Here is a 16027-nt window from a genome sequence, read left to right as displayed (position 1 = left end):
GCTTAATCAGAAAATCCAGGAGATTTACGTGAACTGGCCAAATACAGAAAGTATCCACATACCCAAGGACTTTTGTAGACGTAGCATGGAAAAGAGCCAGGAAAACATTTGATTTAACTAATAACAAACTTGAATTTAGTAAGCATAATATTCCCAAATTACCGTATGATGAAAGGTTTGTAGAAATTCCTAGAATTTTAGAGCTTTTCAACATAAATGTTGTTTTCAGCATTTTCAATGTCAAGAGTTTAGTAATAAAAATTCTCCTAAAGATGTTTCTGGCTGCATATATAATTTTCAGAAAATAATTAAATTTTAAAATTAATTTGAGTAATTTGGAAACTATAAAAACATGCTGAAGAGGGAAATTACAGATGAACAAGTTGGTTTTATAGCGGTTAATTAGGAGCATGACTTGGCACTCAGCGTCAACTCTCGATAAAGCGAGAGATCGAAGCATATCTCCCTTATCGTTAGAGATAACGTTCTGATAGGCTACTCAGAAAATTACCTCACAGCAGATTAATTTCTGTTAGTGCTGTCCACAGGCACTTCATGCTCACAGACAACAGCTGAGAGGACCGTATTTCATCTTCGTATGTGTTAAACATTGGTAACTAAAAGCTGCGTAATCTGGTGAAACATTCCTTCTTGATGCAATCAGTCAAGTTCCTCGGTTATCTAGTCTCGGAGACAGATATTCTCTTGTTCCTTTTCTATCTTTGTGCCACAGCTTATGCAACTATAATCTGTGGGCGTTGTTGTACATCTATTAAACTCTGAAGGTCAGAATTTCTACTCTGAGAAATTCTGATGACCTGATCATACCTATCTCTGGAGAAATTCTGATTCCATGCTAAAGAATTTTTTCACTTTTAACAAATCCAGCTTCCCTTTGATTATTAAGTTCGCCACTAACGCTCAGTCATACCTGCACAGTTACGCCTGTGCAGGCAAAACTGACCGTTAGTGGGTTCAGTTTTGCCTGCACCTGGCCGACTGTGCAGGCATAACTGCGCTGGTATAACTGAACGTTAGTGGTGGCCTTCATCCGGCTGGATCTAAGGCTTGTTCTTTAGCAAACCCAACTTCTTGGACTTAAATTTGTTCTCTGGGACTTCTCTCAGCAATGCCAGTGTCCCTAATACTGTTACGCTTGCCTTTTTCATCCCTGTGATCACACAATTATTCTCTGTGTGTAAAGTTTCAGGATCCTTGTCTCCTTGAAAACTAGAGAGACAGTGTAGTCCGGATCATAATGCAGCCTGATTTTTTAAGGATTGTGCACCCGAACAGGTTACTGGGGATTGCTGGTTTTTCATCCCCTATTATTATTGTTTGCACTTACCAGCAATTGGAAACATGCACAGGTTCAGTCGAAATAATATCAGCATGACTAATGGGGCCTAGTTTTCCTCTCTGATGTTTGACTATCCTCTGTGGTTGAGCTTGTGAAATCTTTTACTGTCTTTTTTGTTAAGTTTGATACATTAGAAAAAGTTTGGAAAAAGGATTTTCACCAGAAAAATCATTGTTATTTTTTAATCGAATAGAATTATACCCAATGAAGCACAATATCTAGTGACTTTGCTAAGGGTTTTTGCCTTTCTAACGCACTTCTAGAATCTATTCCCCGTCAGAAATTCAACCATGCTTTCACCCTCTGATACCCGCATCGAGTCTCAAATAGCTCGTTCTTTATCTGCCAATTCAGAACTTCAACTCATATCTGAATGGTAATCCCATCATTATTTCATACGTACTCTGTCCTTATTACTTCTATTTTTCTTGAATTTGCCTCAGGCCCCACAGCTCTAGATATATGAGACATTCTACCAAGCAAGCTTTATGAGTCTTGCGGTATTTTGCTAGTTAAAACTGCATCGTCTGCAAACTCTAAGTCGGTCAAGTTATCATCATTTCTCCAGTCTCAACCTTTTTTTTCCCATCTCCCACCACTTCCCCACTTTTAAAAGACACAAGATGTACAAACAGCAATGGGGACATGGTATTCCTCTGTAGCGCGCACTTTTTACAGTAAATTCACTGACAAGACTCCTTCTCCATTAACCTTCCTGTGGTTCATGAAAATCAGAAATGTTTTGGAAACTCAATTGTGAGAAGTTTCTTGATGCGTCCATTGCCAAGAATTAGAATCTCTACCATGATTTCTGAGTTTCCTGATTTCCCCAACCTTCCTCCCAGCAAAGACAAGTACTGCATGAAGTGACTAATAAAATTAAGCATTCTTAAACTCAGAAGGCAGAGATATAAATAAAATATAATCTTCCATAAATAATATTATACATATGGATAGGAGAAACCTGCCGTAACCTCACCCACACCTGAAAGCGTAGACAGCAAGTGGCTGTAGGCATCGCACGCCTAGAATCCCTCTGCAGAGAACTCTCCTTAAAAAATGTTTATGTGTAAATAATAAATTCTTTGCCGTGACTGTTAAAGATAATTACTGTCAGATCTTAACGCATGAAGATTGATTGACTGATCGGACTGCCACCATACGTTCGCTTTTTCCCCGGACGGGTAGGCCTACTTTATTTGGGTCATGAAATCGTCATTCGACAAGAATTTGTTTAGATTTATCAGCATGTCACACATCAAAAATAAATCAGTAAATAAATTGCTTGTTTGATCCTTGATAAGTTTCGATGCTTGACAGAAGACCTACTCTGTCCTAAAATGGAAAACTGCAGTATCTGCAAAAATACAAAACTGAGAAAAATGGTAGATATTGCCGTTTTTCCTTGCCTTACTACTGATTTTGCAGATACTGCAACTGGGACCCCCTAAATACTCGTGGAAAGCATTGAGGAATCATTCTGAAACTGCAGTCACTTGTGTATTAGTGTTTCACGAGCCCAATAGGTGGCATATGTCAGTTTCGAAAATTTGACAGATACGGCAATCTTCCATTTTAGGGCAGTATTGACTCTGTCACCTGAAACTTTTCAGCAGCCAGCTCGAAGGTACAGAAATAAAATGAACTGATAATGAAAGGCTCTTTTATGCTAATCAGGAATTACATAGTAATAATACTGATTTTTTGTGCGATGATGAAAATTATGCTGTTTATAACGAAAGGTGTGACAATGAAGACTGAGTGAAGGGTGAAGGAGTGTATGCTAAATCAGTATAGCTGATAAAACTTTATTTTGCATCTCAATTCACTGACAAGCATTAATAATTGACATGCAGCGTTTTGTCATATGAATGCTAGAATAATATTTCATTTAATCACCTTTCCAAGGGTGCTATCATCTCTAGTTATGACTCACAACCCGAGTTCTTAAACACTTCGCAACTTTTTGCGAACAAATATTTATTCTCGTGCCACAAACAATTAATCATATAAGATTTATATAAGAAATGAAAGTCTCTAGAGTGATCATCATAACAGAACGTCCCCGATACTGGACAAAGTTATCCTCACAGTTATGAACTGAGAAACCTAAAAAAAAAAAACTTCAAGACACTCTACCACAAAAAAAAAAAAGTAATTGATAATTATTCCTCACAAATAAAAGAATGCGAAGCAACTGTTTCAGTTGTAATCCAGCCCGAAATCGAAGTGTTTCCGAGTCCACGCGTCCACCTTTTCCAACATCTCTTGGCTGAATCGCTTCTTCCCGTCACCGGTTTTGCCTGTGGAAGAGAAGCCGATTAATCTGTCTGGTTTTTGAAGACAAAATTGTTCTGGCAACTGATTGATTTTAATCTTTAAAGCCTCAGGTATCAGTGATGTATGTACAGTATATGTATATGAAGTATTACTGATATTATTATTATTATTATTATTATTATTATTATTATTATTATTATTATTATTATTATTATTATTATTATTATTATTATTATTTCTGTATATGAGACCTATTCACATGGAATAAGCACACCAAAGGGGCCACTGACTTGAAATTCAAGCTTCCAAAGAATGTTGGTTTCAACCTCCCACCGCAGCAGACCCCCCCAACACTGCAGCAGTAACTGATCATGATACAGAGCCAGTGATTTTTCATCACCCTGGGAGAGACGCGATCCTGCGACATCTGAGTGGCATGCCACGACACTAATAACCACTATACTGTAGGACCAGCATATCTATGCCTTTAAAGGTCAAATTCAATCATTTGTCAAAACAGTTTTTTCTTTAAAGTCCAGTATGTTGCAAACTGTATTATACTGACTTTTCATAACAAAGCCCTTGTTGCGAGCCATGTAAGAATTGCCAAAAAATTTTAAAGGTTCTTTGTTTATTCCAAGTTAATGATATCATGTATAACCCTTCTTTTTTAAAAATGTCTTGTTAATTTTGAAACCAGTTCCCTCCCATAACGAAAAAGTGACGAGTGGCAACTTTATCTTACAAATACTCTGGGAATATGTATTTTACGTAAATAGCTATAAAATTCTACAGAGGTCCCTCCCTGTCGAGTTTATCACACAAAAGAAAGAAAAAGTCGAATTTTTTAGAATGTCTGGATTTATGGATTTCACAGAATGTCGAACCTGACTCTCAGTTCTTCCTTACTATCTCAACACAAATCAAAATGAAACCAAGCGATGAATTCAGTTGTGCGTCACAACCGCCTCGGTTCATACAGCAAACTTCAGCAAAGGCCAAAACTGAAGAGAGTTTAGTTTACTGACCCTGCCTGAAGAAGCCGCCATGTTTCTTTGTCACTTCTTCGTCGATGAGAGCCGCTTTCGCCTCACCTTCGAGTTCAAACAGATTATCTCGCTTCTGCATCTCGCCAAAGCTCGTGTGCCTCTTCACCTGGAAAGGAAGTCTGTCTGTCAGAGAAGCTTGGCTGTGTTGTAACCAGTCACCAGACAGAGTTACACTAGCCCAGTACCTTATCACTTTAAGTGTTTCTAGAGCTCGTAATCTGTTGCCTTTCAGAATTTGGAAGGGTTACTTGGAAACGATAAGAATATATCGCGTCTGGACATAAACACGCCTAATTCTGTGCCAGATATCTGTAACCCTTCTGTGGCTAAAACGACACTGCGTCTGCATTTCTGAAAATGATGTTGTCATAAACTTGACGTCAGTGCAACTGGGCTGATAAACAAAAGAAAAACTGAAACGACCCGTTGCTTATTGAAGGTAACTCATTATTCTTCCCCTTACATTTTCCAGTTGTTCCTTGGTGAGATTCGTTCCCAGAAATTGGTCGAGTTTCCTCAGCTCTCCCACAATGTCCTTCTTCATGTTCTCATAGAGCAGGATGTGCATGTTGGGATGGTCCCGCTTCTCCCATGCCTCCTTCACGTGCAGCCAATAAGGAGAGTAGATCACTGGAGTTACATATGCAACGAAAAGAAGAAAATGAACAAATTTCAACTTTTCGGTAAAATATGCTGAGAAAAGAGGATGGTTTCATTGACAGAGTACTGACACAGTGCTTTGCTCTCTCGAAAGGCTACCGGCGTTTACTACAGAGAAGTAAAATATGCCCCGAAGCTTCTTCGGCACAATCGAGTTTTCTGTACAGCCGCTACAGCGTATAATCAAGGCCACCGAAAATAGATCTATCTTTCGGTGGTCTCGGTATAATGCTGTATGAGCCGCGGCCCATCAAGCTTTAACCTTGGTCAGGTGGTGGCCTATCCTATAGCGTTGCCAGAAGCACGATTATGGCTAACTTTAACTTTAAATAAAATCAAAACTACTGAGGCTAGAGGGCTGCAATTTGGTATGTTTGATGATTGTAGGGTGGATGGTCAACATACCAATTTGCAGCCCTCTAGCTTCAGTGGTTTTTAAGTAGTTTTTATTTAAGGTTAAGGTTAGCCGTAATCGTACGTCTGGCAACGCTATAGGTACCAACAACACAGGCCACCACAGGGAAGTTTCATGGGCCGCGACTAATAGTTCCACGGGCCGTGGCTGAAAGTTTCATACAGCATTATACACTGTACAGAAAACTCGATTGCGCCGAAGAAACTTCGGCCCATTTTATACTTGTTTTCTGATCGATTTTAAACCTAAAAAAAAGACAGAAACTGAACATGAAGTTCCACTGAAATACAAAAATCAACTTATTTCAGAAAATTAAAAATAAAGATTATAAAGATAAAAAGTGAATTAACCCCAAAACAGCAGCAGGCGCCGCCTCAGACAAAAACAACGTGCATAAACATTTTCCCCCTTGATGGTGTGCCTCAAGGATTTCTCACACTCACCGTCATCGTTCATGAACGCTTCGCAAAACTGCTCCAGAGAGCCAGTGAACTGTCCTTCTCTGAACATCCTGTTGTGGTGGTAATACGAACAGATCACGTCCCTGGGGTCTCTGGCCACGTAGACAACCTTTGCATGAAAGGAAGAGACAGTCAGACAGCCAAGGAGAAACTGTGGTTTGAGTCACATTCCAAATGAATAATAATAATAATAATAATAATAATAATAATAATAATAATAATAATAATAATAATAATAAAATCCGGGTCAGGGCGGGTAGGTAGGGGATCGGGAGGGTAGGGGAGACATGACACATCCACCCTCCTGCAAACCTGTTTGCCCGCCCCGGGTTGGGGGCAGGGTAGGTAGGGGATCGGGAGGGTAGGGGAGACATGACGTTTAGCGCCGGGTTCCAGCGCAGCGTAGCGCACACCATCGGGCTCTTAATAATAATAATTATGATAGCTGTTGTTTCTACGGCATTTAATTTATATAGCCTCCTCTATATTTGTCTCAGAATCTTCTCATGAGGTTGTAGCTGGTATATCAAGTTTCCTAAGGACATATAAAGATTTTCTGACACGTGCCCTGGCACTTAACTACTGAGAGTTACAAAAGTGAATGAATTGAGATACATGTTACACAGGTACAAGCCACCCGCCTGCTATACATACCTGTGTATCATTATCTCAGTTCATTAATTTTTTTTTTTCTAACTCTCGGTAGATGAGCGCCAGAGCGTGAGTCGAAACGTTAGAGAAGATAAAACTCTATGCCAGTGGTATTCAACCTTTTTTGGCCCATGCACCTTTTCACCAAATGTCAGAATGTCATTGCCCTCCAGCCCCCCCCTCCAAAATTGTCTGCCTCAAAAGGTGCATCGCAAACAACATGCAACAAAATATTTACACCAACACACAAGCTAGCGGAGAGACAGCCCAGCGTGACCTCTCAGTAGTGCGGATCAATGCACGCTGCATTTTGTGTGGTCCTAGAGCCAGTTTGAGCCTGCCAATCTGTGGTCACAATTCACCCCCTGAAACTCTGAAATTCCCCCCCCAGGGGGAAATTCTCCCCTGGTTGAGAACCACTGCTCTATACAATTACATGCCGAAGAAACGGTTCGGCCTTAGTATTTCTTCAGATTCATTTCAGTCATTCAGGCCGTCTTTGCTGTGTGTGTGTGTGTATGTGTAAGGCTGAATATACTCAAATGAGTAAAATAATTCTCTCTCTCTCTCTCTCTCTCTCTCTCTCTCTCTCTCTCTGCATCGATAACAACTGTTGCTGTGTCACCAATCTGAAAATCAATTTGACACATATAATTTTTGTCAAAATTCAAAGATGAGAGCAACGCCAGGAGTTGGCCATTTGAACTTCAACTTGGTTCATATTGAATATTAAACTGAAATTCCAGACACAACGACTACTGGAGACAGTGTTGGTCTGTCTTCTGTCAACTTTAACAGCAAATTTTCTGTTTGTCTCATTTATTGCAAAACGCGTAAGCATGTACAGAATATCGTGATGAATTCTAATTTTATATGCATTTATGATACTTGATTATCAAGGCGTTATAGAAAGAGATTAGTTGCACAGAAGCTTGCCCTCAAAACAGGAGAAATTGTGGCGTTTTGAACAAAGGCTGCAAAATCATAGATTTTACATTAGTGACCATTATTTCCTTCAGGATAAAAACGATATCTAATAATTTCAGTTACCTAACAGTGCTACAGGTTTTACCTTGGCTTCCTCAAGCATTGTAGGAGGCATGAGCGATAACGGCAGGTGGCTCTTGAGGACCCGAGGTTCAGGAATAGCCGCACCAAACTGCAAGTTGGCGCCATCGTTCGGATCGCAACCTGGGCAGTGCTTGAAAAAACCTCTCAGGAACCCCATGCTCGCCTGAGCAACCTCTGGAGAAACCTCTTTGGGGAAGAGCATGTCTGCACTGCATGAAGAAGAAGAAGTAGAATTAGAAAATCACTGAGGAAGATTATTGATAGATGAACAGGAAGAAAAGGTTATCAGATATAATCGACAGATTTCACAGTTATATCAAGCTTAAAACCACAGTTTATTTAAGGTATATGCATTTTAGCGCATTCATTTTTTTATCAACTTTATAAAGAGTTTTTACAAGAGTTCTCTCAAACGCACAAAAATATCACGTGGATTCAAAAGTACGTCAGTCATGACTTTCGTATAAGTAACGTAATGCCTACTCAATAAACGGCGACCGCTCCAGGATCGGAAGGCCTTGATCCGGATGGTCCAAGTTGGGGTTGTACTTCATCGTCCAGATGATCTCTTGCGTCCAGGTCGTCCCGACCTTCATGAAAGTTATCACGTAAACATCGCTGGGTTTAACCTGGGGTAAAGGGAAGTTCTCATTATCAGGGGGTGATTAAATTCTCAGCGTTTGAAAATAAGGCGCTCAGAGGGATATAAGGAATTAATTGGAGGGGTAGGATGTCAAACAACAGAATTAGAGAAGTAACGGTGGTGCAACCGGTCGATGAGTATGTTAGGTTCTCATGCTGGAAGTGGCTAGACCTTGTACACAGAAGACAGGGAATAGTACGAGATACACCGGGGTGGGTTGCCCTTGGTAGAAGAGGTAGAGGTAGGCCAAAGGAGACGTGGTTGAGGACAGTGAGGCGGGAAGCAGGAGACGAGTGTTGGGGAGATCTTGAGGAGTTAGCCCAGGACAGAATGCGGTAGCGTGAGTTCATCGAGGCCCTATGCATCCCCGCGGGTGCCACAGAAAATGATTGATAGATTGATTAATTAAAGGACTGAAGAATTTAATAGTGTGTTCATTTAGAAAGTGAAACTTTGATTGTCAAGAGGGAAATCAATTTCCTTTTATTCCTTTCGCTACCTTTACCATCTTCTGCTCACCGACAGTGCCATTTTTTTAAGTTCGTGCCATCGTGTAGTGTAGAGAGTGCAACTCTTTTTTTTTAACAGTAACACGTTTTTCTCTGATGCAAATGAAGTATCTGCTGCAATTAATTCAGAGCAGATGTAACTGTAGATTGAAGGTAACAGTTTTGAGAATAATTGTCAGTGCATAACAGTAATACCTGCTTTTTTTACCCTCCAGAATAACTTTTTTACACACAAAGGTCGATGATACAAGCAGTTTAGTTCCCGTATCAAATTACCTTGGATGTAAATGAAGAAGGTAGCAGATAAGAGATCAAAGACATTCTTCCATCACCCAAACTTTGAACATGTGATGTGTACTCTATAGGTCAGTTTCACTTCAGATTCTAAGTTTTAACTTTCTGTTGGTCATGAAATCATTCAGGCTGTTCGGAAGGAAATTTCCCTTTTGTCTCTCTCCACCATTTTTAGTTTTCTGTAGAAGAAGATTATTGAGAGGGATATTTATCTGTCCGTCCACACTTTTTCTGTCCGCCCTCAGATCTTAAAAACTACTGAGGCCAGAGGGCTGCAAATTGGTGTGTTGATCATCCACCCTCCAATCATCAAACATACCAAATTGCAGCCCTCAAGCCTTGTTTGAGGTTAAAGTTAGCCATGACCGTACGTCTGGCACCGCTATAGTGCCAGCAACACAGGCCACCACCGGGCCGTGGCTTAAAGTTTCATGGGCCTCGGCTGAGAGCTTCATGGGCCTTGGCTGAGAGTCTCATACAAGATTATACGCTGTAAAGAAAACTCGATTGCACCGAAAAAACTTCGGCGCATTTTTTACTCCTTATTTCCTAAGCTCCGATGACCAGAAAGGAGAAGTCATTTCACTGTCTAATTTAATTTTTTTTTCATATTTTTTGATAGATACATTGAAAGTCACTTTAATTAGCGTCGCTGCTTCTTGTCTATGAATAATGATTTCTGATGAATAAATCGATTTCAGTACGGATCAAGTTCCTATGCTAATTAGAATGGTTAAGTAAGTAGGCCTAATACTCAGAGTTCAATTAAAGTTCTAATTTTCTTTCATGAAGACACCTCAAGGGAAATCAGGTCATTTCTGTAAGCAAAAATTTTTAGAATATGTAGACAGAGGAACGAAAAAAGAGGTGGGACAGGTGTAGGAGTAGTGTCCAAGAAGTGTTTACTTACCTTGAAATTGTAGAGCTTATTGGCGAAATCTGTGTACCTATCTGGGAGGAGCCAATCTCCAGGACTGAGACGAATGAGTTCATATCCCTTGTTTCGAACGAACTTTGTGGCTCCTTCCAGTTCTTCTCCTTCCAGACGGCGGTAGGTGTGACCGCTGGCCAAAGACATCCTGACCTACGAGAGAAATTCGCGGAATGAGACCGAAGCGAAGGAAATGAAGAAAAGTGTATCAGAGGATCGTTGAGCAAACTTTTCATCGTAGTGAAATGCAGATACTGAATATTATAGAGGAAAAACTAAGTGCAAGTGACGAGCGCAGGTGAAAACGTGTGTCAGCGTTTTGAGAGGATTGTGCCGTGTGCAAGAGAATGGGAGGTGAAGGGGTGAGGAAAGGCTTAAGAAGAAGAAGAAGAAGAAGAAGAAGAAGAAGAAGAAGAAGAAGAAGACCTGCACAGTGTTGGGTAAATGGGGTGGAAGAAGTAATGGAATGGAAGTGCTTTGATAGCCAGGGAGCGATAGGGCCTGCAAGATTAGGGCGAATGGAACAGTTTCGCGCAAAGGCTTTGTTGAGCTCTTATTAAAACCCTTCAGAGTATTTGCGTGTGCGTGTGTGTGTGTGTGTGCGTGTACGTGAAGCAGATTGTGTGGAACTCTATACCATCCTGAAGTATGAATGAGACAATGATTATTGTCTCGTCTATTTTTTTGGAGCAGCCTTCTGTTAGGGAGACCAGCTTTATATATGTAATGTGTGTACATATATGTATTATATGTATATATATATATATACACATATATATACGTACATATATGTACGTATAGTGTGTGTGTGTGCGTGTAAGTACAATGAATGCCATTTGCTTCCTCTTAAAAAAATTATGTCCATTCAGTAAATGATGCTTGTTTGGTGAAGGGTACGATATTGAGTGTAACTTATAGATATATGGTGATCATTATCATAGTTACCAACAAATAACATTACCAACTAATAAAAACTAATAACTAATAACATACATCGGATCAGATATTGCCAGTTTTAGATACATCGGTATGAAAAGGATTTCTCACTACTACTACTACTACTACTACACGACTTAAAACTGAAGTCTCCGTCTTTTCCCCTGTTACTTATTTAGATCTAAATACTTGTTTATGTGAATCCCCTGGTGCTCTGTCACTCTCCACCTTGCTTAATGGACAGTAAGAAAGTCTGAAAGGCGTAACAGGAGGACAACCTCGCAGTTGCACTATGAAACAAACGTTAGGAGATGGTGGAAAGTCAGTTGGAAGAGGGAATATGAACGGAGGCACAGTAAAAGGAATGAAAGAGGTCGTAGCTAGGGGTCGAAGGGACGCTGCAGAGACCCTTAACTGCAACACGCGAGGTTGACACAACAATCCACTATGGTGTCAACGGGTACAAACGTTTTGCTGGATTCAAGAAAAGTATGTAAGGCTGGCAATCTCACCTCTAGAACTGATAAGACACCGGAATTTTGTAACCTTCCGGAGCCACCCTTTCCGAGGAGGAAGAAGACATGTGGTGAAAAAATGTATATACTTGCGTGCGTGCATTTTTATTCGGGAATTACAAATGAAACATGAAACACTCTTCGTAGCGCCTCCAAGAGTAAACAACATCATAACCAAGGTCTAGACCTTGATCATAACGGTAAACAGGCCATTCTATGACCCTCCTGTAATTTAATATTTTCCCTTCGCCACGATGTAACCAGCCGCTTATTTCTGTTACTGTGCGTGAGAATCACTTTGCTTTTGATGAAATGCTTACCAAGTTCGCGAGCCGAAATTTATCTCTCTAGTCCTCACAGATAAGATTTCCAAGCATTTAGAAATCACTAGTCCATAGGTTGGCTTTATTAAAATTTAGTTTTTAGTTTCTTTTTATACCAGTAGCTCTTAACCTTTTTGTTACCACGCCCCCTCTAAGAGTTGGTCCTTCCCTCCACGCCCCAACTTTGCATCTGTTGGTAAATTCCCTCCCAGGGGAGTAGTCGTTGACTGTCAAACGGCAGAAGATATAGCGAGTGATAAATAACAGGATTTTTACTCTCTCTCTTGTCAATTCGTCTATGCCATGTCAGTCAGTCAGAAGCTCTTTGTAAACAAACTGCTCTTACCTATATTTTCACAACAGGTCCTCAAAGAAAGTTCCGAAAGTAATTATTTATCTTTTATGATATCCTTGCTTGGTCTGTTACAGAACTGTCACTGGAACACGGTCACATCTTACTGCCCTTTATATATTTGCCCTGCGGCATCTCTCCTGGCTATTTATACAAAAGGTGCCATTTAGTCGGTTTTCTTACCTATTAACGGTATCGTCAGCCTAAAGGACATTTTAACTAAACATTCACAGCGCCCTTTTTCTTACACAATAAGGAACAAAAATGTTTCCAACTTTATTTCAGATTCATAAACACTTTAGATGTAAAACCAGGAGAGAACATTAAGTGGCAACAGAGCTCCTCCCTTGACCTTCAAAGATCAAACTACACAGATACTGCACTGTATCACAGTGACTGGGCAAATAAAAATTTCCATCGGTTGCAGAAGTGTTGCATCCATTCTTTTTCGTTTTGCAGTTCCTGTGTAAGTAAGTAAGTATAGCTTAGTTTTACCAGACCACTGAGCTGATTAACAGCTCTCCTAGGGCTGGCCCGAAGGATAGCTTTGATGTGAGTCTCTCTCTCTCTCTCTCTCTCTCTCTCAAGTGGCTGATGCGTGAGAGGCTAAAGGAAAGGAGTGATTAATAACTTTGTTATTTTTCATCGTAAGTCATTTTATTCATATTTCATCCAAATTGTAAGATCCCGACTAGAATGTGATTGCCACAAGTTCTATAGATACCAATGATGAAGCGTTTTCGTTTACGCCTTACTCCTTCTTCTTCGCTGTTTTGCTCGTGATGTTGATACTGAGACCTATGAAGAGAGAAGCTGAGGAACCAAATACCTGACTGCCACGCCACCTATCTCTGGAGATAAGGTTTGTTGTGCTTTGTCATATACTTCATAATACCGAAGGTCATCTGAACCCCAGCTGATAAAGGTACAGAAAGCAGTACTTCGATCAATGTGGTATCTAGTTTAGAAACGTCTCTAATTTTGGGGGGTTATTGTTGCAGAAAAGGGTGATGGACAAGAATTGAAATAAACATTTTGAAGTACTACAAAATAAAGTAAAGCTTTAAGACGTTTAAAATTGTAAAAAAAGAAAAAAAAAGGGAATAAAACTCTGTACACCATGCAAATAGTATTGTATGCCCGCAACTGTCTTTGTGGAGTGAGCGCTTAAGAACCAGGAACCATAAAAAAAAAAAAAAAACATGCAGACCAGCTTTAATACCAGCAACTTAGCTGATGATTTTACCTACTAAAAGCAGTTTCGTCATGAATTTACCTTTGATAGAGGAACCTAGTTGTAAATAAGTTCCTAAACTTTACTTCTTTCTACTTTCCACCTTTCAACATTTCTTTGAAGACCTTGATTTGATCCTGGCTAGTAAACAGTACAGTGGATACCAAAGTTGGGAGATAACATTTCTTTTATAAAAATTTATATCTATTATCGTTATCATCTTTGCCTCCAACCAAGGCCGTGAAGATATCTACATTAGAAAGGCGTTGTTGCTCAAACCAGAATTCAACGATGAAAACTCGGACAAACTCAACTGAAAACTACCACACGGAGACTTAGAATAAGCTCAGATAAGCTGTAAAAAAGAAAGACTATAAACATAGCAATATGAGTGCATAACGTCAAGGAGAGCTCTATACTCGCTAGCCTTGACCTGAAAATTAACTCATTGTAATAGTGTCGTCAACGTGTTTACAGTGTTCCGTCTCCTTTTACAGTAGTTACCCTAGACTTTGGTAATGCTTGAATTCCATTTTCTTCAATGCTCCTCAGCGATATTCTTTCGTAAGCTGAATCAAACGTATTACGCATTGCTATTTCCTCGCAGAAATTTAAATTTCTTTAATTATAATGCTAATGCTTATGAGTAATGACTATATTCCACCTCTTACCGAAAATAAGAAATGGATAATTATTAAAATAAAGTATTTTTCCAACTTATTCCGTCAAAGAAAATGGAAAAATTGCTGTGTTGACATGCAGATAGTGCAAGCACCAACAAGAATGAAAGCGCCTGGTTCAAGTGATGCAATAGCAATACCAATTATAGGTGATAGTTTAAGACGATATAAGTTGCCATAGTATTAATTTGGAAGCTTGAAAGGGTAAAATTGCATTTTGAGAGCATCAGAGCGAACATTATTGTGAATGAAAGCAGATGAGCTATTTGGAGAAATTAGGGGGTCATAGGCATTACGAGATTTTGTTCTTTTTTTTATACCTCAACACCAACTTACTTAATCAGATATTGTAAAGAAAAAATTATTAAATTAGAGAAATGGAATTAACGGTTATCACTGTAAATATTGTAAATATTATATATATATATAAAAAGCATATATATATATATATATATATATATATATATATATATATATATATATATATATATATATAAATATTGCACATCAAACGCTGTACCAAACCAAGTCCTTGTGGTATATATAAGCCCGTGATATTGAGTGCTTAACGCCTTTTTTTTTTTTAGTAATCTGTACCATATCAGGTTAATCTATAAGTAATAATAAAAAAAATAGAATCTCACGCTGCAGAGCTGTTGGGAGGTAAAGTGGTGGAATCGTCAGAGTAAAATTTCACTTTCCAACATTTTCAGAATTTGATTATAAAATGAACAAATCAAAATTGCCCCGAAGTTTCTTCGGCGCAATCGAGTTTTCTGTACAGCTATAATCAAGGCCACCGAAAATACATCTATCTTCGACATAATGCTGTATGAGCCGCGGTCCATGAAACTTTCAGCCACGGCCAGGTGGTGGCCTGACCTATAGCGTTGCCAGACGAACGATCATGCCTAACTTTAACCTTAAATAAAATAAAAACTGCCAAGGCTAGAGGGCTGCAATTTGGTATGTTTGATGATTGGAAGGTGAATGATCAGCATACTAATTTGCAGCCTTCTAGCCTCAGTAGTTTTTAAGATCTGAGGGCGGACAGAGAAAGTGCGGACGGATAGACAAAGCCGGCACAATAGTTTTCTTTTACAGACAACTAAAAGCTATTATAGTTACTAAAACACATTTTCAAAAATGGAATTGAAAAGGAAGCTTTTACGGTCACTAAAACTTCTATTAGATTTTCACTGGGCTTACGAATTCCTTACTCTCGCTATAAATCTATTCACAGTTAGCTAAATCGATAATGACTATAAAACAAATAACATTTGGAATGTCCAATAACTCTTACTCCACACCCTGCACACGTAGTCTCATGTATATACTACTCCGTGTCACTTTACTTCAAATTTATCCAAATTTTATCGTTCACTCCATAATTACGCAATCTCTGGACATTCAAGTTCGGCGTTTTCAAAGGATGTAGCCTACGTGCAGTGCAACATTTCAATGCAGGGACTTTTTAATTTTCTGTAAAAGAAAACTATTGTGCCGGCTTTTTCTGTCCGCCCTCAGATCTTAAAAACTACCGAGGCTAGAGGGCTGCAAATTGGTACGTTGATCATCCACCCTCCAGTCATCAGACATGCCAAATTGCAGCCCTCTAGCCTCAGTAGTTTTTATATTATTTTAGGTTAAGCATAGCCATGAT

General features: G+C 39.3%; 2 protein-coding genes across 3 annotated transcripts in view; one reads left to right on the top strand and one right to left on the bottom strand.

The window, feature by feature from the left end:
* LOC136855697 (caspase Dronc-like) overlaps positions 1 to 16027 on the top strand; it is a 429110-nt gene that overhangs the window by 407788 nt on the left and 5295 nt on the right. The gene's annotated exons all lie outside the window — the stretch shown is intronic.
* On the bottom strand, positions 3010 to 12572 carry LOC136855696 (sulfotransferase 1C4-like). Its single transcript, XM_067133010.1, has 8 exons — positions 12445 to 12572; positions 10304 to 10477; positions 8431 to 8576; positions 7949 to 8156; positions 6208 to 6334; positions 5153 to 5319; positions 4669 to 4795; positions 3010 to 3663 (listed from the first exon to the last, which is right to left on the bottom strand). Exons 2-8 carry the CDS (start codon positions 10469 to 10471, stop codon positions 3563 to 3565), a joined length of 1044 nt encoding a protein of 347 aa, XP_066989111.1. The 5' UTR covers positions 10472 to 10477; positions 12445 to 12572; the 3' UTR covers positions 3010 to 3562.

This window comes from Macrobrachium rosenbergii, chromosome 32 (genome assembly GCF_040412425.1).
Source record: "Macrobrachium rosenbergii isolate ZJJX-2024 chromosome 32, ASM4041242v1, whole genome shotgun sequence".
In the NCBI taxonomy this organism is placed as follows: Eukaryota; Metazoa; Arthropoda; class Malacostraca; order Decapoda; family Palaemonidae; genus Macrobrachium; species Macrobrachium rosenbergii.
Note: the sequence above shows the minus strand (reverse complement) of the source record. Positions and strands in the feature narration are given on the sequence as shown.

Coding starts and splice junctions, on each gene's coding strand:
- LOC136855696 (XM_067133010.1), bottom strand. CDS start 10,471: ATGTCTTTGGCCAGCGGTCACACCTACCGCCGTCTGGAAGGAGAAGAA. Junction 8,577..10,303: donor ATAAGCTCTACAATTTCAAG/GTAAGTAAACAC, acceptor CCTTTACCCCAG/GTTAAACCCAGCGATGTTTA. Junction 5,320..6,207: donor AGCGTTCATGAACGATGACG/GTGAGTGTGAGA, acceptor ATGTAACTCCAG/TGATCTACTCTCCTTATTGG.